The 22,444-nt window shown below is 53.1% G+C and overlaps 10 protein-coding genes across 10 annotated transcripts; 7 read left to right on the forward strand and 3 right to left on the reverse strand.

Moving 5' to 3' along the window:
* Positions 1–2,135: 2,135 nt before the first annotated feature.
* Positions 2,136–3,029, forward strand: P153DRAFT_284096 (uncharacterized protein; the record flags this gene model as incomplete). Its single annotated transcript, XM_033663304.1, has 1 exon — positions 2,136–3,029. A coding segment is annotated over one exon (894 nt), but the record flags the coding sequence as incomplete, so codon positions are not given.
* Positions 3,030–3,674: 645 nt separating this feature from the next.
* P153DRAFT_272186 (uncharacterized protein) lies at positions 3,675–3,860 on the forward strand (the record flags this gene model as incomplete). Its single annotated transcript, XM_033662914.1, has 1 exon — positions 3,675–3,860. A coding segment is annotated over one exon (186 nt), but the record flags the coding sequence as incomplete, so codon positions are not given.
* A 525-nt stretch (positions 3,861–4,385) lies between these two features.
* Positions 4,386–6,391, reverse strand: P153DRAFT_332877 (DnaJ-domain-containing protein). Its single transcript, XM_033665533.1, has 3 exons — positions 6,339–6,391; positions 6,053–6,222; positions 4,386–6,003 (listed from the first exon to the last, which is right to left on the reverse strand). The coding sequence occupies exons 2-3, from the start codon at positions 6,086–6,088 to the stop codon at positions 4,765–4,767; spliced, it is 1,275 nt and encodes a 424-aa protein (XP_033526941.1). The 5' UTR covers positions 6,089–6,222; positions 6,339–6,391; the 3' UTR covers positions 4,386–4,764.
* A 108-nt stretch (positions 6,392–6,499) lies between these two features.
* P153DRAFT_428650 (cytidine deaminase-like protein) lies at positions 6,500–7,441 on the forward strand. Its single transcript, XM_033672726.1, has 2 exons — positions 6,500–6,972; positions 7,027–7,441. Exons 1-2 carry the CDS (start codon positions 6,811–6,813, stop codon positions 7,321–7,323), a joined length of 459 nt encoding a protein of 152 aa, XP_033526942.1. The 5' UTR covers positions 6,500–6,810; the 3' UTR covers positions 7,324–7,441.
* On the reverse strand, positions 7,132–8,761 carry P153DRAFT_363863 (uroporphyrinogen decarboxylase). Its single transcript, XM_033667464.1, has 5 exons — positions 8,608–8,761; positions 8,515–8,556; positions 7,927–8,462; positions 7,489–7,879; positions 7,132–7,441 (listed from the first exon to the last, which is right to left on the reverse strand). Exons 1-5 carry the CDS (start codon positions 8,660–8,662, stop codon positions 7,368–7,370), a joined length of 1,098 nt encoding a protein of 365 aa, XP_033526943.1. The 5' UTR covers positions 8,663–8,761; the 3' UTR covers positions 7,132–7,367.
* Positions 8,762–9,058: 297 nt separating this feature from the next.
* On the forward strand, positions 9,059–12,144 carry P153DRAFT_284326 (DNA mismatch repair protein muts; the record flags this gene model as incomplete). The annotated part of the gene is made up of 5 exons (XM_033663322.1): positions 9,059–9,205; positions 9,251–9,349; positions 9,400–10,237; positions 10,287–11,936; positions 11,999–12,144. 5 exons carry the CDS (start codon positions 9,059–9,061, stop codon positions 12,142–12,144), a joined length of 2,880 nt encoding a protein of 959 aa, XP_033526944.1.
* Positions 12,145–12,264: 120 nt separating this feature from the next.
* On the forward strand, positions 12,265–13,122 carry P153DRAFT_167412 (uncharacterized protein). Its single transcript, XM_033662289.1, has one exon. The coding sequence runs from the start codon at positions 12,385–12,387 to the stop codon at positions 12,856–12,858; it is 474 nt and encodes a 157-aa protein (XP_033526945.1). The 5' UTR covers positions 12,265–12,384; the 3' UTR covers positions 12,859–13,122.
* A 971-nt stretch (positions 13,123–14,093) lies between these two features.
* Positions 14,094–15,624, forward strand: P153DRAFT_283161 (NTF2-like protein; the record flags this gene model as incomplete). The annotated part of the gene is made up of 3 exons (XM_033663247.1): positions 14,094–14,463; positions 14,561–15,062; positions 15,147–15,624. The coding sequence occupies 3 exons, from the start codon at positions 14,094–14,096 to the stop codon at positions 15,622–15,624; spliced, it is 1,350 nt and encodes a 449-aa protein (XP_033526946.1).
* Positions 15,625–15,852: 228 nt separating this feature from the next.
* Positions 15,853–20,285, reverse strand: P153DRAFT_420534 (uncharacterized protein; the record flags this gene model as incomplete). The annotated part of the gene is made up of 4 exons (XM_033672250.1): positions 17,733–20,285; positions 16,592–17,680; positions 16,393–16,540; positions 15,853–16,331 (listed from the first exon to the last, which is right to left on the reverse strand). The coding sequence occupies exons 1-4, from the start codon at positions 20,178–20,180 to the stop codon at positions 15,853–15,855; spliced, it is 4,164 nt and encodes a 1,387-aa protein (XP_033526947.1). The 5' UTR covers positions 20,181–20,285.
* A 238-nt stretch (positions 20,286–20,523) lies between these two features.
* P153DRAFT_283030 (putative lysosomal cobalamin transporter) lies at positions 20,524–22,360 on the forward strand (the record flags this gene model as incomplete). Its single annotated transcript, XM_033663241.1, has 2 exons — positions 20,524–21,082; positions 21,132–22,360. The coding sequence occupies 2 exons, from the start codon at positions 20,524–20,526 to the stop codon at positions 22,358–22,360; spliced, it is 1,788 nt and encodes a 595-aa protein (XP_033526948.1).
* Between the last annotated feature and the right edge of the window lie 84 nt (positions 22,361–22,444).

Here is a 22,444-nt window from a genome sequence, read left to right on the forward strand (position 1 = left end):
TAGATGCAGGAGACGTTAGGTTCGTCGTGGTTAAGTTTGACGTAGCACGGCCAACGAAAGAATACGGTACCCAGTCTTGAGATAGAGATGAAAGATTTCGAGCGGTGATATTAGCAGAGAAGTTTCCAGATAAATAGTAAGGTGTCGAAAACATTCCAGTGCTCTGTCGTGTGTCGAACGCGATTTGATCAATTGCGAGGTACAGGTCCCCATATTGGGAGACATATCGTGATCTGTAGTCCTGCCTCCATCTTGTGTTGCTCAGGTTTAAGTACGTATTCTGCGGCCAACTTCGGCTTGAGTCATTGAAATGCCGCCGTTCGTAGTCGTCAGACCAAATATCGACGGGTATAATTTGATATTTTTTGACTGCGATGATCTTGAATACAGAAGCATTGTAATAGTTTCTGTGAGCTCAGACACCATCCAGGCGAACTGCATCCAGGCGAACTGCATATTACTTATAACAAATGGAGTGGAATCGACGATAGGGCTAATACAATGCACAAGGCTGCACGCTTTGAGATATGAATCGTAAGTTCCGAGGGCTAAGAAGCCCGATGTCGAGCCATTTATGGGTGCTTTTCGAAATACCTTGATACCCCGTGACTTGTGTATTTGCCGATTGGTTGATTGACTGATCACAACGTGCCTAGTATATCAGTAGTACAATTCATGACTCAAGTGTATATCAATCCTACGTACGTCATATCGGAGCTAGAGTAACGTATCTCTGAGACAAAAGAATTTCTAAGAAAGTTGTAACCACTTAAGTTAGCAACTTAACAATAGGAATAATCTTCCAATTCAGCAGAGGTATACAGGATTTGTAGGTTAATTAGATATCTTTGCTACGTTAAATAGTTCTGCGAATCCAGAGGTCCGGAGAATTAACCGATAGGCTACTAACGAAGTCACGGGGTATCAAGGTATTTCGAAAAGCACTATACCTGTGGCATGGGCCTTGTCAATTTCTGCACGCGTCGGTGAGCTCATGACCTGCATGGTGTAATTACTGCCAGCCAATAAGATGGTGCTAAGAGCGTTGATGAAAACGTGGAAGACGGTATTCCATCGTTCAATCGCTTCCTCGCCATCTTCTATCAAGTTAGCGACCCCGTTGTTGCCGTATCCAAGATGATTGACGGCACCCGCGATAACAAGGCAGATATTGCAACAAAGGACGAAGGCAGAAGCGCAGCTCCCCAATAAGACACCCATACGCCACCCATACGCCACCCCTAATTACGACTATGTCGTATCTGAAAGGTAGCCTTTGCGTTCATGGATTGTGTGACATCTGATATCTTTTGCGAAAAGCCTTTGATAAACTTGGGCTTTTGTCGCGTCTGAGACGTCGATCTGGAGGTTGCGGCAGACGCTGTGCGCGATAAGTCGTTGGCAAGGTTGGCTCCCGATATGCGGATAGATTAGCCAAAAAAAAGATCTAGGAGTATTTTGTGACGTACTGGAAGGTAATAGTATCAAAGCCCTCCTCTTCGACTAACAATGTTGTGTCAGCTGGGCCAAGTTCCTGTTACTGTACATACTGACGCTGAAGTAAACCAGGTTTTGTTCCTAGCCGTCCCATTTCAATTGTGAAAGGGCCGGTCGTTGGTAAATCGGGAATCAGAGGCGCATGTTCTTGCCCAGATGACGATGCCATCAAGATCTATAGTATATGGCTCTGAGAAGTATTGCAGAACTTCAAGACAAACAAATGAGAGGAAATCGAAGGTAGTGGAAGGCTGAAAGAGCCTGAAGGGGCCAAATGTTGAATTGTATTGACTTGTGGCGTTTTGCTAGGCATGTCGAGCCAATAGCCTTTGACTACACATACTGAGGGGCTGATGAGTGGCGTGCCTAAATAGGCGAAAACTGGTCAATAAGGCTCATTAATGGTTGATTGACACCTCCCTTACATGCAGCTTTGGTTTGGGGCGCAGCTCAGCTCGCTCCAGGCAGCACCCCGCACAACCTTTTTGCCGCTTTCTTATGAAGTCAGATCACCCTATATTTTACATCTAGACATCATATCAAATCCTGTCAGTCTCTCGTCGCTGCATCGTGGACATTCTTATCATCACTCGAAGTAATACTGTCGAGGCCTCCCATGGCTTGAGGCATGCTCCAACATGTCACAAGAGCAGCGCAGGGAGGGATTCAACACGTTAGGGCCGAAAGAGATCCGTCTGGTGGAGATTCTGCCTGGAAGGTTCGACAATCCTCTCATTGCCATCATTCGAGTCGTGGACTTTCAAAACGAGCCACAATATGAAGCTTTATCCTACGTTTGGAATCCCACCGACGGCACTGTGGAAAATGGGACAGAACATAATCTTACATTTTCAATCGAATCCACTTCAAACATCACGGCACATATGCGAATTGGCGCCAATCTTGACGCAGCGATGCGCCATCTTCGATATGAAAACACTAGTCGTACCATGTGGATCGATGCTGTTTCTATTCACCAAGAGGACACCCGAGAAAAGAACCATCAAGTTGGATTTATGGGCACGATCTTCTCGTCGGCGGAGCGTGTCATCATCTGGCTAGGGCCTGCAAGAAAAGACAGTGATTTTGTTATGGAAACTATCTCCACAGGCGATCTTGAAAAGCATGATGTCTCAAGGTTCATCGGTTCTCTCGAGGACATAATAGAAAGAGATTGGTTCACAAGAATCTGGGTGGCCCAGGAGCTCGCACTCGCACGTTTAGATCCACTTGTCTACTGCGGCCTGCGCCGGATAAACTGGTTGGCATTTACGTTTACTGTCCAGCTCACACAGCCCCAAGAGTTAGACGAATGGGTGGACGGCTTCAAATTACCCCAGCCTCTATATCTCGCTAGTCTGATCGACAAGGACAGAACAAGAAACATAGGGTTCCTTAAGGCAATACGAGTGCATTGGCTAGCCCAGATACGACAATACAGTCGTGAACGCTCACTTGCCCACATATTATTATCCACAATCTTTCTCAGATCGACAGATCCTCGAGATCGAGTGTTTGGTCTGCTGGGAATTTGCCGCTTTCACGGTACGCCAATATCTCCCGACTACACAAAGACCAACGAGCAAGTATTTGCGCAGGCGACGTCAGTCATAATAACAGAAAGCTTCTACCCTTATATGGTGTTTTGGAATCTCCGAAACACAAAACCATACAAGCATTTTCAGACAATGCCTTCTTGGACGTCAAACACGGCATCATTTACAGGAGGTAATCCCACAAAAGGCATACACGTGTATACCTCAGAAGATCTTCGAGTCACAATAAATATGGCGCACGGCATAGCACCAGTAGCAAGCTTCTCGAGCGACTCCATGATTTTGTATACTGCAGGCCATCATCTTGGAAATATTGCGAGGTCTGGAGCCTTGGATGTCGCGAATATGTCCTTCACTCTCAAAGAAGTACATAGAAGTTTCCATCAGGAGACGGATCAAGACTATACTGATCGAATGCTTGCAGCTCTCACACATCAGTTCATTCTCTCGACATCTACCACCTCAGACGAAGTGCTTTCATACTTACGGCTGTGTCTGCAAGACACAACTACCGCCGAGGATAAGTTTGGTCATGAGTTTTATTCCCTTCGGTATACATTCTTCTTGACAGATACCGGCATGGTTGGGATCACAACCGTCACAAACGTAACCTCATATCGTGTCGCAGGACTCTTTGGTATCAATATACCTTTCATACTGGATCATCTGGGCGGCGACGAATACCGAATGGTGGGAGTCGCATATTTACCAGGCCATCGCTTGGGTCATGACTTCATCGAGAACGCAGAACCCGGAACAGACTGGAAAGACTTCCTCCAGACTGGCCAACTCGAAAGGTTCAATATCCATTAAAAGGACCTTTAGTTCGACCTGAGGTCTTCATTTTATGCAGACTGCACATGCATGGGAACGGAGCATGGGAACAACAATCACAATTCAACACTTACGAACCACAATCATGATCACACAGTCAAACATCCTCGTCACGCCGGTCGATACCGCAGATCCACTACTCCTCGTCTATCCAGATATAGCCTCCTAACAGGAGAGTCATTGGACTTCGACTGAGTGGGCCACGTACGGAGATGCACAGGGCAGGAGGTGATGAGTGAGGAGCTGGAGATGGGTTTGGGGGTGCGTGTTGACGAAGATACGGATATTATTCTTTGAACTTGGGAGGGCTGGGGTGGGCAGTTGCATGTATTGATATAAGCCTTGGTGAAGTTCCTAAATGAGACTTTCGCTTCATCAGTTATCAGTTTAGTCGTGACTCGAGACACCAACCGTAGGATCTCGCGTGAATGACACAATTTGTTCAAGTACCACATATGCGGAATATAATGCAAGCAGGAGCAAGAAATTACCACATGCCATTTTCTACTAACCATCCCCAATAGCAGACAGAAGACTACCCTTTCTAAAAGAACGCCCCTCCCCTCCCTTGACTCGCACTGGAAAAAAACAAGAAAGCATAGAGATGACGTTCCTCAGCGCGAGAATCGAAGGAAACCCACCGCTGCCGATCTAGATGAAAAATCGAAAAGACAATGAATGCTTCGATGCCGCGAGAATCCTCGGGTCCAGGCTTCACGCGAGCCGAGCTGTTTGGAACACATATCCCCAATGCAAACGCAAACGTCTCCAGAAGCTACGACGCCCACAACCACTTTTGGTATCCATGCGTGTCTTCGTGCCTTCGTACCCCATGTGTATCATCAATCATGCCCCAACCTCGATGTTCTGTATGCGTTTACTGCGACGCGCACTGTACGCGCTCAGCACCTGGGTGCATCTCGTCATCGTCGTCATCCATGGCTCCCATGCCTCGGGCGCGCTGGTTCTCCCGTGTGGGGTCGACGTCTTCGAGCGTGAAGTCATCAGTCATGGCGTCTGCGGGCGGCATGGAGTCGGAGACCTTGCGCGGCGGCAGAACAGACTCGAGGGCACGGATCTGCTCGGGTGTCAATGGGCCGCCCTCAGCGTTGCCCAGCTTGTCGGGGAACTTGACGTCGAACTGGATGTACAGGTTGCCGAAGTCGTGGTGTCGGTACGAGGGCATACCCTGCCCGCGGATGACCTTGACCTCGCCGGGGCTGATGCACTCGCCTGGGATGATGTCGACGGTCAACCATCGCTCATCCAGGTGCTCAATGTGAATTTGGCCGCCCGCGAGAGCAGTCAGCAAGTCAATCTCGCACTGGTAGAAGAGGTCGTCGTCCTTGCGCTGGAAACGGGTGTGGGGCTTCTGCTCAATCTCGAAGACGACATCACCCGGCTCCACGCCAGGAAGCTGGTCGCCCTCGCCACGGAACTCGATCTTGTGGCCAGACTTGACACCGCGGTCGACGTGGACGTGGAGGACCTTGCGCTCGATAATGGTCTTCTTGCCGTTGCACTGTTTGCACCTGTCCTTGTCGCGGATGATTTCTCCCTCTCCCTGGCAGTCGGGGCAGACGGTCTGGAAGCGCTGGATCATAGGGCCCATTTGCCTCATCATGTGCTTCATACCGCGTCCATCGCAGCCGGCACACTTCTTGACAGCGCCCTCTTTGCCGCCAACGCCGTGGCACTTGGGGCAGATGACTGACTTCTGCAGAGCCAGCTTCGAGACCTTGCCGCGGTAGATATCCTCGAGCGACACTTTGTGGACGTGCGAGATGGTGCGCGCCTTCTTTGGGCCCTGTTCCCGCTGGCCACCGCCGCCAAACATGCCTCCGAATGGGCCGCCGCCGCCGCCGAAAAACTGCGCGAACAGGTCTTCTGCTGCCATGCCGCCACCGCCGCCTGCGCCACCCTGCTCGAGACCCTCCTCGCCATACTGGTCGTAGATCTGTCGTCTCTGCCCGTCCGAGAGCACTTCGTATGCGTGTGAGAGGTCCTTGAACTTGTCGGCGGCGTCTGGGTTGTGCGCGTTCTTATCGGGGTGCCACTTGAGCGCTCCCTTCTTGTACGCAGACTTTAGTTGCGCCTCTGTGGCATCTGGCGCTACCTGCTGCTATTAATACTGCGCTTCTTTGCTTTGAAAAAGCTTTACATACGCCTAGAATCTCGTAGAACTTGGTCTCTTTGACCATGATTGCGGCTGCTGCTGCTTGTGTGGTGGTGGAGACGAGGGGCTAGCGGGGTTGCGAGCGCTGTCGTGGGGCTCTCGGTGAAGGTATGTGGGTGATTTCTGGAGAGCGCTGTAGTTTCACTGTATCCTGCGATTCTTGTACTGTCAGTGGCTAGACTACGAACTGACATCTGCAAAATACGTCTGCGTTTGGCTCCAAAAAGAAACGGTGCACATCGTCGCCGCCTTGGGTTCGAGCAAGAAGCGCTTACAGGTGCTCGCTGAGAACTCGGCTCGGCAATTCGTGAGAGGTAGTGGAGGCACAGTGTGCATGTGGGAGTCGTAAGTAGTGTCAAGGACAAAGGCTGCGGCTTTGTGTATTTAAAAGTAGCCCAACCGGGGTACTGTTGCAAATGCGCCGAACAGAAGTTTCCAAGCGTTTCGACGCCCTTCCACGGCTTCGACTTCGCCCCTGCACAGCTGAAAACGCCCGTCTGCCTGCTCAGACAACAGACATGTCCCTGCACAATAAGGGGAGCCCTGAAAACTCAAAATTCTCACTATGAACAGGTGAAAATGCGCAAAACAGTCGTCGTTGCACTTGTTTGCAGCTTCGCATTTGATGAACTATGCGCTGCCCAATCAGGCAAGAGCGGATCGAGGGAGCTTATCGAGAAGATTGGCGACACCAGACCCTGAGTGAGGCATGCCACACCTTTCACACAGACCTCCACAATTTCGACCATGTCCACCGAAGATATTGGTTTCAAGGCTGCACTGCATGAAGCACGTCAAGGCAGCCACGAAGGGGGCGTGCCTATCGGAGCAGCCTTAGTGTCAGCAGAAGGCAAGCTACTCGGCCAAGGACACAACATGCGCATTCAGAACAAAAGCGCGACACTCCATGTATGTTGGCCTCAGCCTGTCTCAGGCAATCGCAAGCGGTGTTGACACAACAAGGCAGAGATATCCTGCCTGGAAAATGCGGGGCGCCTCCCAGCATCGTCTTACCGTGGCGCCACAATGTACACTACGCTTAGTCCTTGTGACATGTGCACAGGGGCGTGTGTCATGTACAAGGTAAAGAGGGTGGTAATCGGGGAGAACAAGACCTTTGTGGGTGGTGAGGAGTATCTAAAGAGCAAGGGTATTGAGGTTGTTGTTCTGCAGAACGACGAATGTCAGGACCTAATGAAGAAATTTATCAAGGAGAAGCCAGAGGATTGGTACGAAGACATTGGCGAAGAAGACAAATGAGGTCACTTGTGGGAAATATCCCCCGTAAAATTTAAATCATTTCTTTATGAAGACGTTAGTCGGTGTATCTCCTCAAAGTAGAACTTCAGGTCGTCTGGCTTTACGAATGGTGTTATTCCTAAAGATCGTTAGCACCCAGTCAAACATTTGCACGGATACACATACCATGACCCAGATTGGCGATCCAGCCCTGTTTGCCTCCACCGAATCCTGCAACCATATCCTCCACTACCTTGGTAATAGACTCCCTAGTGCCGTAGAGTACACCAGGATCAGCGTTGCCTTGCAGCGTCTTCCCCTTCGCCCGAGCGACCTTGTAGGCCTCAGCTGGAGCATGTAACCAGTCCAAACCAATAGTGTTATAATTCGAGTCGCACAGGTCAGACAACGCGTACCACGCCCCTTTCGCGAACACGGTCATTGGAACAGGTTCAAGACCCTTAGACTCCAGGCGCGCAGGTAGGTTATCGGCAATGTAGTTCAGGTACGGGAGGGCAAAAGTCTTGAATGAGGATGGCGATAGCTCGCCGGCCCACGAGTCGAAGACTTGGATCATCTACCAACTGTCAGCATCGGGTTCAGGTAAACTGTCGGGTTGCCTACTTGTGCTCCAGCCTGCACTTGAAGGGCCAAGTACTCTACGCATAGCTCTGCAATCTTCTGCAGCATCGCCCTGCTCTCTTCTGGGTACTTGTATATCCAGGTTTTGGTTTGAATAAACATCTTGCTGCCACCTCCTTCTACCATATAGCACAGGAGCGTCCAAGGCGCGCCACAGAACCCAATCAGCGGTACCCTTCCAGCCAACTTTTGCCTTGTCAAGGTGATAGCTTTGTACACGTAGTCCAGCGACTCCTTTACGTCTACATCTCTCTCGAGGACTTCCTTGTACTGCTGGTCGTCCGGTGTCTGGAGTGGGTCGGGGAAGTGAGGACCCTTCTTGTCCACCATTATCACCTCCATTCCCATTGCTTGTGGTATGACGAGAATATCGGAGAAGATGATGGCAGCATCAATCAGACCTTCGTAGCGCTCGATGGGCTGGAGGGTGAGGGTTGAGGCGATTTCGGGGCTACGGCAGCACTCGAAGAAATCGTTCTTGCCCTTCGCCTCATGGTATTCAGGAAGATAGCGTCCAGCTGTAGGTTTGTTAGCCTTGACGCGCACCAGAAGCGGACTGAAGCTCTGTACCTTGACGCATTACCCATATGGGCGGACGCTCGACTTTCTCGCCTGCCAATCGTTAGTGCATGATCTCTGGACAATCGAGGTGAGCTCGTTTACCTCTCGCTGTCCGTAGGATGAGATCATTCTTCATGGGCTCGAATTGGGGTGCCATTTTTACTGTGAGATGAGCAAGGAACTGCGGATGCGCATATGCTCAGGATTTCGAGATGAACTCCAGTCGGTACCCCGCCGTGCCCGCATCACTTTGGTGCTAACCATATCGAGACGCGTTCCTGCATCGCGTTTTCCACCACCTTGAACGCCGATCCAGCAATTCCTCGTTTCTCCTATCATGATTTTTCAGCATGTTCAATGTACGACGCGTATTGCCTGGGCTCGCTCACGACAATCCCTGAAGGTTGCTCGGGGAGCATATAGTACAGTTCCCAGATTCCCCCTTCCAAACTTGACGCGACCATGCGCGAACCCACGTGCGTTGAAGGCAGCATGGTATCAATCATCTCAATGTCGGGGTGCAAAGACGATAGCCGTTGTGGACCTTGACGATATGCCACAAGGCTCCATTGTGTCAAATGCACTGCCACCACAGAACGATGCCGAGCCGGATTACCCTCCACTCTTGCAGCAAGTACAAAACAACATGCTAAAATTCAAACACTGCGTAGTACTCACACGGGTTGGTGGCTTCTACGAGGTATGTGCGCGGTTCTTAGCCTCGCACCCTAGCTGACTCAAGTAGCTATACTTCGAACATGCAGATGAGTATGCTCCACTTCTTAACATAAAGAAGACCAGTAGGAAGACAAGCAAGGCGAGCAAGAAGCCCAGAGTATCAATGGTCAGTAGTCCTTATTGTTACTCATCTTTTATTGTATTGAATAGCTTCAGGCCGGGTTCCCTGCGTATCAACTAGACCGTTACCTCAAGATCTTAGTCCAGGACCTCAACAAACACGTCGCCATCAGTGACGAATTCCCTAACGATGCGCCGGAGAGAGCCAAGGGTGACGCTCAATATACTCGGAAAGTTTCCCGTGTCATCACGCCAGGTACGCTCATCGACGAACACTTCATGGATCCTTGGGAGAACAACTACCTACTCAGCATTCACGTCGACCCAGAGGCACTCAAGAAAGAGAATGCGTTGAAGGAGAGCCCAGGCAGCTCGAGTGTATCTTCAGTCCTCAACCTACCTCGTACCGAAATTGGGCTGGCTTGGATGGACTTGTCAAGTGGAGACTTTCTCACTCAGTCCACGGATATTGCATCCCTACCCTCGGCAGTGGCTCGTATTAGGCCAAGGGAGATAGTTCTCGATAGCGTTTTCCAGGAAGAAAAACACTCGCGTTTGGTCTCGATTTTGCAAGAAGATGGACATGTCATCACTTTCCAGGAACCGTCTCACAATCCACTCATCCTGGAGGAGTGGACATCGATGCTGGAGGATGCGGTCGATGACTTTGACACGGCCAACTTCTCGCCAAGCGAAGTGGCTGCTGGTGGCTCCCTATTGCACTACGTCAAGCATCAGTTGCTTGGTTCCCGGACCCGACTGCAAGCTCCTGTGAGGCACCAGGCTGACAACCACATGAGTATCGATAAGAACAGTCTAAGGGCGCTCGAGATTAGGACTACTATTCGCGACGGTATTTACGAAGGTAGTTTGCTACACTCCTTGAAGAAGACGGTTACCAACAGCGGAACCCGCTTGCTCACTCAACGTTTATGTAGGCAAATAGCACTTGCGATCTTTGAAGTCATGACTAATTTGTTCAGCTGCCCCTTCCATGTCGTTGTCGACAATAAATGATAGACTAGATCTAGTCGAGGAGATGATTGAGTATCCGCAACTCCGGCAAGACATAATTTCACTTCTCGAGCAAACCTTCGATGCGCTTCGCCTGGTGACAAAATTCACCTATGGTCGCGGAGATGCGGATGACCTCATGGAACTCTCCAAAACGATTGTCACTACCTCTGGAATCGTCAACAACCTTCGTGAGCATACAACATTGAGGAACGCCATTCCTTCCGATCCCGCAAACGATGCGTCAGAGAGTCGAAGAAAGCAGTGTTTGCCCGCGCTAGAGCATCGTTTCGATCTGGAGCTCCCAATAGAGCTGGCAAAACGCATCCAGGATGCCATTGACGAAGAAGGACTCTCCGAGTACCATCGCATCGAAGAGGAAGAGGCGGAGGAAATGTCCGACTTGGCCCAAGACGTACTAGGACGCGAAGCTGGAGAAGAAGATCTCAAAGACTTGCCGAAGCGAGTTCAACCGAAACCCCATATGATTGCTCCAAGTGTCAAGAGAGCAACGGACGGGCGAGCGGATGTGTACATCATGAAACGAAAGGCTAGCGCGCTTTTAGTGAAGTTGCACAAGTCGTTGGACTCCATGGAATCGAAGAAAGCGAAACTGGAAACGCAGCTGCGCCAACAAACAAACGCTGAAGCACTAACGCTCAAGTGGACACCCAATCTCGCGCACATTGCCTTTGTAAAGGGGAAAGACGTTTCCCGTGTGACGGCTCTCTATCCGAAGAGTTTGAGTAGTAGCAGATCTACCCGCTCTTTCCAAGTTCCTGAATGGACGCAGCTAGGGGCGCAAATGGACGAGACCCGATTTCGTATCCGCAATGAAGAGCAACGTGTGTTGGGTGAACTACGTGAAGGCGTCGTTCGGAATCTGGTGAAACTGCGCCGGAATGCTGCCATACTAGATGAGTTGGATGTTGCATGCGCCTTTGCTAACCTTGCCATCGAAAAGAACTTCATACGACCTATCCTCAGCTCCGAATCTTCACACAAGATTGTTGGCGGTCGCCATCCAGTTGTGGAGGCCGGTCTCAACGACCAAGGACGACAGTTTGCACCAAACGACTGTCTTCTTGGCGACGAGGAACGCATATGGCTGATCACCGGCCCAAACATGGCGGGCAAAAGTACCTATCTCCGACAGAACGCACTCATCTCGATCCTCGCGCAAACTGGTTCTTTTGTCCCAGCTGAATATGCAGAAATCGGGCTGGTAGACAAAGTCTTCAGTCGAGTGGGTTCGGCAGATAATCTCTACCAAGACCAATCTACGTTCATGGTGGAGATGCTCGAGACAGCGCAAATCCTCAAGGAAGCCACGCCTCGTTCTTTCGTCATCATGGATGAAGTGGGCAGAGGAACAACACCCGAAGATGGCATCGCAGTGGGCTATGCCTGTCTACATCATCTGTATCACGTCAATCAGTGTCGAACATTGTTTGCGACTCACTTCCACACACTGACCGACATGACGCAGGACTTCGAGAAGCTGGGATGCTATTGTAATGATGTGCGTGAGGACCCAGACGGCAAGTTTTCGTATGTACATCGATTAAGGAAGGGAGTAAATCGGGAGAGCCATGCCCTGAAGGTTGCGAGAGTTGCGGGTAAGTTGATACTGGCCCATAGTCGGGTCTTCTTTCCGTCTACACGTGCTGACTCGTATCAGGTCTTCCCGAAGACGCCATCGCAGTTGCAGTTCAGGTCCTTAAGCAGCTCAAACCTTCCTCTTCTAGCCATCAACCACAAGCTGCTGCTAAAGGACGGGTGGAAGCTGCGAAAGTGCGAGTACGACGAAGCACTTCTACTGCTTAACCTTCGTATCTCTTCATACTACAGTCGTACATACCATTACGGCGACAGCTATCACAATTCGCTTCCATTGCTTGCAATACGATACCCATTATCATTTTCTATCTCCACCATTCGCTTGCATCTGTATGATACTCGTCATCACCGCAACCTTCCGGCTACTCTCTCCTCAATCGCTTACGCCAGTCGTCGCCACTTTTGTCTCTTCCAGGCTACCTCTTTTCTCGTCTTTATAACTGTGCGATGCAGACGGTTATCGCCATCATTCGCATCATCTTCATCTATCTTCTCGTTGTGCTTCTCGGGTTTGTGGATTACTGTCGCAGCATCATCCTCGATGTGAGGGACTGTATTATTTGGCTGTTCACATTCCTTTTTGTTGAGGTCCCTGCCAAGATTTCTGAGCGCATGGCACTACATCAGGCGCGTCGAGACGGTGATAGTGCCCGTACCAGCTCAGATCCCACACCGGCCGACACAACCCCTGCCCCTACAGGAACAGGCCCCATCCATACCAACTCAAGTCATACCGGTACAGGCCCCATCCATACCAACTCGAGTCACACCCGTACGGACTCGCATCAGCCTCCAGTTGAGCTTGACGACATCGGGGCTCAGAACCAACCATCGAATTCGCAAGCTTCTACCGACGACGCCGGCCCAAAGCCTAACTCCCTCCCTGCCTTGGACGACGGAAGCAGTGTACTGCCAGTATAGACACGGGCAGATGCAATGGATTCCTCTGAATCTGACCCTCAGTTTATGCGGGCTTCTAACGAGCTCATAACGGAGGCATCTGGAGCTCAGGAAATACGCCCTTCGATCAACGAATCAATCGACTCATCTACAACCTCTCAGCTTCAGCCGGATACCAACGCGTTCACATCGTCCTCTCACAGCGACCCGACTTCTCAAACTCGAACTGGACCCGTCCTTTACATTTCAACTTCAGCCAGGGGTGAGAGTGTTATCAATCGCCCAAGAATTCGCCGGCCTACGTACTCGTATCTAACTCCAATCGGACGCTTTTCTTAGGAAGACAGGCATGAAAGGGAGGACCCTATCTTCAACATTACCGTGAGCGAATCCATGATAGCTTTGGCTCTGAGACGGCGCACGCCATCGCCTCCTCCACCATATCACGAATTGTCTGAAGATCCGCCGCCGCCGTATGATGCTGTTTGAGAGGAGGGGATAGTGGGTTTTCAATATGTGGTTTCTTGACGGATTGAGTCAGTGTGTACATGAGCGGTCGTTCTATAGATAGTTCTCATGCCTATATTGAGTATGTCAACAGTGCCTGGATTTCTGGCGTTGACGTGGTGTTCGAAAAGGGTGGTGATGTTCAGTCTATGGCTTCTCAGACCCCCGACTCTTGCAAATGGGCGAGTGCAACAATCGAAAATTCAATTGCTTTGAACTGATTCTCACAGATCCCAACCTAGTGTCCTTATAGCCAAGCGTTAAACATCTTCACAAACTACGAATGTCGTGTTCAACATGTCTTCTGGAGCTCAACGCCCGCATAGACAACCCCTCACCTCACCTCACACACCCTGGTAATCCCGCATGTGGTCGTGTTCACATGACAAGACACAACTTTCAAGCACGGCTTCTCAACGCCTATCCTGCCGCATACGTCAACATCCGCTTCATTTTCATGTCCATAAATAAGGTCACCTGTTGCAGCAGCCCCACACCTACATACATGGCATAGCGTCTCCACAATCCGTTGAACATCACACCCCGGTACTTGACAAGCTTTATGTGTGATCATTCCCCAGCTCATACTTACTACATTCTAGGACGAAAGGAGATAAACATCTAGTAACGTAACGCTGCTATCAATTCCTCTATTTACCCCACATCGCCTTCCTCGCCTACCTCCTCGCTTTGCCGCCTTGCCCATCCCGTCTTGCAATCCCCTCCTCTAAACAGTCAACCACAACGCCATGTCCTCCAAACCCCCCAACCCCAATCCCTCCACCGACACCAACACCCCCGCCCCTCCAACGCCCCACTACCCACCCCCCATCTCCATATCCCCCTCCCTCACCCTCCAACCCCCCCTCACCCGCCGCGGCCACGGCCCAGGTCTAATCCTCATCCTGGACTACTACGCGCACATCGAGAAGAGCGAGAGACACCTCGACCCGCCGCCGCTGCAGAAATGGGCCGAGGAGGGGTTTTGCGTCGTGCAGATCCTTGTGCCGGGGAAGACGGAGGATGGGGGCGAGTTTCCGCTGCAGAGGGCTATTGATGTACTGGGGAGTTGTGGGGAGTGTGTGGATATAGGTGAGAAGGGGGGCGTGGGCGTGGTTTGTATGTGATTTCCTAGTCTGTTGGATAAGTTGGGATAATGAGGAGTTGGGAGAAAGGCATGATATATGAACCACAAGCTAACACCCTCCCCCCTTAGCATACCTAACGCGAATCCCCTTCTACATCGCCTCAGCAACGCTCCTCCACCCCAAAGTCCGCGCCATAGTCTCCCACACCCCCACCCCCTTCACAACACTAACCCCCTCCTCCACCCTGCCCCCACAACTCCTCCACGCCGCCGGCCCCCCGCCCCAAGACCGACAACCTTGTACCGAACCCCCCATCTCCACATCCCCCTGCCCCTCCCGCCCCCAAACTCCAACCAAAACCCCCAGCCCAACAACCACACACCGCTACCCCGACGCGCCCCCAGACTCCCCCTGGACACTCCCCGCCGACCCAGCATACCACAAGCTCAGCGCGGGTATCGCACATGCACGCAGTCTAGCCTTCCTCAAGCGCGCGCTGGGGGGTCCGTATTTCGACCTCGAAGCTGTGTGGGAGGAGCACTGTCGGTTTGAGTTTGCGGAGCGGGATGTGGGGCGGACGATGGGGACGATGGTTGCGGAGCCGTATGTTAATCATGTTCCGACTATGACGTATGTTGTTCCTTCCCTTTTTACTTTATGTTCGGGTAGTTGATGTGTGTGGGCAAAGCTGACGCGTAGATGGAAATGTACCAGTGGAGGGATAGGCCACGCCCCCCTAACCTCATTCTACACCCACCACTTCATCTTCAGCAACCCCCCGTCCACAACCCTCACCCTAATCTCCCGCTCCGTCGGCCCAGACCGCGTAATCGACGAATTCATCTTCAGCCTAACCCACACCACCGAAGTCCCCTGGCTCCTCCCTAGCATACCGCCCACCGGGAGGCGGTTAGAAATCCCATTCACGTCCGTAGTGGCGATGCGCGGGGACAGACTTTGCCATGAGCATATTAGCTGGGATCAGGGGACTGTACTAATGCAACTGGGGCTGCTGCCGGAGTGGGTGGCGTTTCCGTATAGGATTGCGGGGGAGGATGCGCCTGAGGGGAAGAGGTTTGAGGTTAGGGTGCCGGTTGTGGGGGGGGAGGGGGCGAGGAAACTGGGGGATGAGGGGGCGGGGGAAAGTAATGGGTTGATGGGGAGGGGGTGGCGGGTTGTGGATGATGTTTAGATTGGGGGGAAGTGATGTGGATTGATGGGTAGTGGAGAGTGCGTGTTTTGGACGGGGAGGGGTCCGAGTATGTATGTATAGCGATGTGAGGTCAAGACAATCTCTGGAATATCAACTCCATGTGCAGAACAAACCCCACTCGTTACCTAGATTGATTGCCATGCATGTCAAAAAAGGAAGGAAACAGCATAACGATTCATTCTTCTACACTCCTACAACCCACAACATCTACGCCCTCCTCCCAAACACGCCCCACCCCCCCAAAACCTCTCGATCCCCCCAAACCCCCCACTCATCCCCGCCAACCTTCCCCAGCCCCTCGCGCCGTCTCTGCTCCCCAAGCTCACCCCACCGCATCAGCAAATCACCATCCAGCACGCTCCGCCCCGCAACCCCCGTATCCCACCCTCCATCTGCGCCCTGGCCGACGCGCCACATCTTGGGGTTGAGCGCACACGCGTTGTCGAGGTTCGTAGCGAGGAAGTCTGTAAGGGAGGAGAGGCGGCGGTAGGATGGTTCTGAGAGGGGAGTGAGGAGGGCAAGGGTGCCTGATTGGGAGGTTGTGAGGATTTGGTAGAGGGGGGTGGTTGATGTGGGGGAGTTTGGGGGTTGGAGCGAGGAGGGTAGGAGGTGCATTGTTGCGGGGAAGTGGCCGGTGTGGAAGGATGATTTGTGGAGGAGGCGGGTGCCGGCCATACTTTTTGGGTCTGGGGTGTTCGTTGTTAGTTTGTGTACATGTGTAGGTTGAGAAGAGGGATGGAAACGTACTCTCGGGGTCGAATTGCAGGACTTGGATGTTCATGTCCGCGTCGGCGACGATGATGTGGAGTTGCTGCTCAAAAGGGAGGAAGTCGGCGGCTATGCATTCGAGGTTGTGTTTGCTGCGGCCGAAGAGCATCATTTTGTAAGGCTCTTCCTGTAGTGTTTGTTAGTAGTGCACTCGTCTGCTCTCCAAATATCTACTAACCGTATATCCGGTGAACCATACACCCTTAAACGCATCGCCCATCAGCATCATGCCTGTGTTGGGCAGGTTCTTGAGTGTGGTGACGTAGCATTGCATGTCCATGAATGCAACTGGCAATAGTGTACCATCCTCTTTCAAACCTCGCACCATGGACTTCTGACCCTGCGCCATGATCATGAAGCCCTGCGTTCCGATCTCAGAGATGGCGGATACTGCGCCTTTCACCTCGTCTTTCACGACAAGTTTCAGCCGCTTACCCGTTTCAGGACGATCCGGCTCTGGGACGACGGTGATGACCTCAAAAATGCGTATGCAGCCTTTTGTCGCTAGATCCTCACCGTGCACGACCGAGGTGCCGACTGCGATGAGGTCTTTACGTTGGTGAGTAGTCTCTGAGACTTCGAGGTTGAACGTCTTTATGCACAGGACGACTTCCTGCGGGTCCAAGACATGTGTGTCGACGATAGTCCAAGTCTTCTCGTCCACCAGTTTGACGACACCTCGCTCGACATGCGGCTTGAACGTCATGTCTTCTTTGGGCAGATCGTAATGGAACGTCTCTTCCGGGTTCAGAGTGTACTCTTCTGATTGCCCTGTGCCCACCACATACAGGCCGTTTGAATGATAGGCGAAAGCATGAATTTCGGCGTCCATTGGCATCCGTCGAGCTGCCCAACCCAGATGCCCGTAATGTGTCTGAACGGGCAGCTGAGATATGCGAAGAGTGTCTGTGGTGTCCAAGTAGGCAAAGCCGCGTTGGCAAGTTGACGTATGGAATCGTGTAAGTCCTTTCACCGGCCTGCCACTTAACCCGATCACACGCGGTGCACTTGATGACTCTTTGAAGATAAAAGCTGGCGATGTTCCTTGTTGAAAGACGGTGCTGTAGCCGCAGATATTGTCCAGTGCTACCAGGGTGCTCTCAAGGCCAGCGTCTTCCGTTCCCATATTCGCGTCTTCCATATACCTTGGGACGTGTTGCTGCGACAACTTGACCCATTTCAAGTTCTTGGTCCAAAGATCTGAAGTTGAGCGAGACGGTGCGTGGAAGGCTTTGTAGATGACGAGGTCGTCTGTCGAGGTGCGAATCTAGGTGCAAGTTAGCACGTGAGCACGTTGACCAAAAGTGACGAGGACTTACAACTAGATGCGGTGACTTTGTGGTGACATCGCCAATGTCAGCGGCCAGGATCTCGGTAATGGCTGCTTTCGCTGTGCTTCTTCTTGGTACATAGTCGACTGATAGCAAAGGTGGGAGAAAGCCCAGACCCTCAGCAACATAGCTAGGTTTCTCTAGCTGGGACATTGCGAAGACATGAAGGCCGCCCTCGGGCGTCAAGAGGAACGCAAAGACTTCTGTGAAAGTCGCAGACTTGAAGAGTGACGCAGAGAGCCATTTTGTCGAGGACAGCCCGCTGGCTTCGACGTCTTCTACTTCGCCATCATTACTCGCTTTAAAGATCTTGACACTGGAGTCGTCTCGCAAGACCAGCAAGTATGGGTCAGCAAAGCTGGCGTTGATGATGCGGAGCTCTGACTCGCCCTCCTCATCTTCCATGGTTATGATCTGATCCATATTAAGTTCAGAATCGTATGTTCGGATCTCGGTGCGCATGATTTGAACAACCTTTGTGCCTCCAGCCAAGACACCTACGCTGAGCGTCGAGCCTTCTTCACGTTCAAAATCACCCTTGTCTGTCTCAGACAGCTCATTACCCTTGACTTCGTACACGACTGTGCTTTCGCTACCATCTTGGCCTGTTTTGCAGACCACCAAGTATTGATCGTAGTCAGCGTCAGAGGCAAGATTGGCTTCTTCATCTTGACCAACTTCCGTGACGATACCTTCCATACCTTGCTTCCTGGCATGAACAGCCCAAAGTCCTCTTGCGTTGGATAGCTCCTTTTGTGCCAGGTGTGTGGGGTGCAGTTCACGACTCAGGGCAGTGACAGCCCCCGCAGCTCCCCGCCCAGTGGAAAGCATTATGTCGCCCCGGTTTAGAGATTCGGTGTCCTTGCCTGGGTGTAGAATGGCGTCTCTTATGGGTGCAATGCTTGGTAAGACGTCGTGTATTCTGAAGGTGTAGCTGCCAGGGGCTGTGGGTTCTGCGGCGGCAGAGGTGATCTTCTTGACGGCTGGTCCGGTGTCATTGTATAGATCGTCATCCATGTCGTCAACTACATCGTCGTCGTCGAGATCTTCATCGTCGGAGACATCGACATTGGCCTGCTTCCGCCGCAGTACGTTGGATGTGCTAGTCCAGCCGATGAGAACCGACTCGCCATCTTCACTTCCAACGAACAACCTGTTCCGTCCGAGACTGCTGGTGCACGAAGCGCGGGCTTTGAAGACGTAGCCTCCGTGGTCTGTGGCGACCGTCTGGATGGTCATGCCGGATACCGATCGGCCGTCCAAGGTGAATGTGAGAATGAGGAGTCGCCCGTCATTGAGGACAATGAGAACGTCGCCCGTGTCTTGAGAGAGGAGCTCGACATTGCAACCCTCAAGATGTAAAGCCAGGTCTGACTGGTCGCTGAGGGGGAACGAGGAGCATGCCTTGGCAAACTCGTTGACTGCCACGCCATTGGTCTTTCCAGCCTGGTCGATGTGCACGAGCTCGTTGCCCCCGATCAACAAAGCCCCTCCAATGGGATGGGGCAGTGGGACGACGCGCGAGATGTCGTATGGCAGCCCTGGCACCGACAGCAGCGTGGTGGAGGCCTTCTGTTCGAGATCTAGGGTGAAGACGGTATAGGTGAGGATGTCTTTTCGGTGGGCGAGCAGCGAGGGGGCAGTAGCTTGGGAGGCGGCGATGATGCCAAAAGTGGGCTCGCGGTACTCGTGCAGAAAGGCGAGGTGGACGGGGTGGGTGAGGGTCGGGTCGAGGTTGGTGAGGGGCAGCACAAACGAGGAGGCGTAGGCCGTCTTGTGTGCATGCTCGCCGTCTGCACCGTTGCCAGCCACGGTCTTGCCATCCTTCGCACCCTCAATATCCGAGTCGTACTCGTCGTCGACGTGGTCACGCTGGCGGAAGGGCAGGATGGCGAGGTTGTGGGAGCCAAACTTGAGGGCGGCGCATCGGCTGGTGGGGTCGGCCGTCAGGAAGCTGTGGCTGTCTTTCAGGTCAGCAGACCAGGGAGCAAGGCCGGGCAAGTCTGGGTTCTCATAGTAGTGTATTGATATTGTATGCAGCTTGTACGTCTCCGGATCCCACTCCACCAAGCTCAGCTTCGCGTCCCGAAACGCCACCAGCAGCGCCTCCGCCTTCGACCTGGTGTTGAGCGCCTTGACCCGCGCCAGCGAGATGACGGTGCCGGCGAGCGGGAACTCGGCGACCAGCACCAGCTTGGCCGTGTTCTCAGTGCGCTGCAGGGGCACGTCGGCCGCCTCGGTGTCGAGGTTGGCTGCCGCATTCTCCGCCTCGTTGCCGCCGCCCGGCGTCACCTCGGTTATGGTCGACTTGAGCTCGAAGACCTGGAGCAGCGAGTTCTTGGCCACGACGAGGTTGTTGGCGCGCGGCGACACAAAGGGCAGGCAGAGGGCATGGCTGACGGCCGTCGGCGGGGCTATTTCCGTGTAGCACTGCATCGTCTGGGATTACTGGGCTGCGTCGACTCGGCCGCTGCTCATTGCGGTGCTGCGTCAGCCGGGAGTGGGAGGGCAGTGTCGGGCAGTGTCGCGGCGCTGCTGCGTGTCGCGTTGAAACAGCTACGCGTCTGAAAGCTCGCTAGCGCATCTGTAGCTACCCCTGCACATCCGTCGATCAGCGCAAGAAGAACGTCATGCGAACCTTCCAAGGCAGCTGCACAACATCTCCCCGCTCGCTCCTCGCCAGAAGACATCGAGTGTAAAGGGTAAGCGATTGTCACAGCGTCGCGCACCACCGTCTAATCCTCGCCAGACGACATCCACGTCCACGGCATCGCCCACCATGGCGCTCATCCAAACCAGCCTGATCTGGGTCGCCTACGCCGTCGCCATCGCCGTGCTCTTTGTCATCGCCGCCGTCTTCGTCTACATGTACCAGACGCCGCGCGACCGCTCCGCCTCGGTCACCATCGTGTGCATCTTCACCACCCTCTCGCTGCTCGCGACGGTGCTGCTCATCCCCGTCGACGTCGCCCTCGTCTCGTCGACGTCGCGCTCCAGCCTGGGCTGCAAGAAGGACTGGGCCACGCCCGCAAAGGTCGACGCCATCGTGCACAGCCTGACGGCCATCTACTACGCCCTCTACACGCTCGATGCCGTCCTCTGCCTGCTCGTCGTGCCCTTTACCTACTTCTGGCACGAGGAGTACGACGAGGACGCGGCCGAGCACGGAGAGCAGTCGGCCGGACAGCGCTTCGGGGGCGCCCTGAAGTGGACCCTCGCCTTCCTCTTCTTCGTCATCGCCATCTTCCTGACTGGCTTCTTCGTCCCCTTCGCGAAGCAGGCCAAGGACGACAAGCGCCTCGACCTCGACTTCTTCAAGCATCTCTTGGCAGAGAACCGTACGTATTGCCCACTGCCCACACCCAAAACCCCTGCTGACTCCACCAGATGGCGAACGAGCTCTCTCCTTCTGCCTTGGCCTCCTCATCACCATCGGGACCGTCCTGTTCGTCCTCTACACGGGCGCGGGAATGGCCCTGCTCCCGGTCGCCATGATCAAGTCTGCGCCCTCCATCTCGGCCCCCACGCTAGCCGCCAACACCGCGTCGCAGCTCGAGCACAACCGCGAGCGCCAGAGGCAGCTTGAAGGCCGCAGCGAGGGCCGAGAGGGTGGACTCGATGCTAGGGACAGGCGTGAACTCGAGGCTCTCAACCGGGAAGAACGCACCCTCATCCGCCGCGAACGTCTTGTCGCCGAGTCCAGCGGAGAGGACCGCCATTGGGTCGTCAAGACCTGGATTAAGATCGAGGCCATCTTCCGCCCGCTCAAGCTCATCGGCGGGCTCCTCCTGATGGTTTTCGCCTTGGTCATCTTCGCCAGCATGCTCATCACCGCCATTGACAAGGCCAAGAACTCCATCTGCGGAGCTCACTGCGGCTACATTCTCGGCCACATTAACATCTTCCAACCATTGAACTGGGTCCTCGTCAGGTCTTCCAAGGTTTTCCCAATCGACTACATCCTGTTCTTGCTCCTTGTCATCTTCCTCTTCTCCGCCTCTGTTGTTGGCATTGCGACCGCCGGTATCCGCTTCCTCTGGATCACCATCTGGAAGATCCGCAAGGGCAAATCCTCTCCCCAGGCCCTCCTCATGGCTACCGTCCTCCTCACCCTCATCGTCCTTGCAATCAACTACTCCGTCGCCATGGTTGTAGCTCCCCAATACGCCACTTGGGGTCCTCAAACATACTGCGACCTTCCTGTCAACGAGCTAGGCGCCGTGCCCGATTGCTCCGAGCACAAGGACGCCGTCAGATCTTGCACTGAACTCGCCAAGAACCCTGCCGCTAAGGATGTCTGCACCCCCAGTGTTCTCAGTACTTTCATCAACCGCATCACCATCAACTTCCCCTTCTTCGGTGTCGTGCTCTTCTGGGCGCAATTCGCCTTCTTGGGCGTGTACATTGTCGTGTTCGTCACTACCCTGTTCAAGACACCCAAATTGGACCAGGAACAGCTTGATCGCGACTTGGAGGAGGAAGAGGAGGAGGGTCTGCTGGCAAGCACGGGCCGTAGGTTCAACGCTACTTGGCAGGACATTACGGGCCGCTCTAAGAGGACGTATGGCACTACTGATGCGAGGAACGGAGAGCGTAGTGGTGAAAGTCATTACTAGACAGAAGAGATTGTGTGGGTTAAGATTGCAAAAATTTCGGTTGTGTGTTTTGGATGGATGGATGGCATGATATGGTTTGGTTTG

This window comes from Dothidotthia symphoricarpi (assembly GCF_010015815.1).
Source record: "Dothidotthia symphoricarpi CBS 119687 unplaced genomic scaffold P153scaffold_4, whole genome shotgun sequence".
Classification (NCBI taxonomy): Eukaryota; Fungi; Ascomycota; class Dothideomycetes; order Pleosporales; family Dothidotthiaceae; genus Dothidotthia; species Dothidotthia symphoricarpi.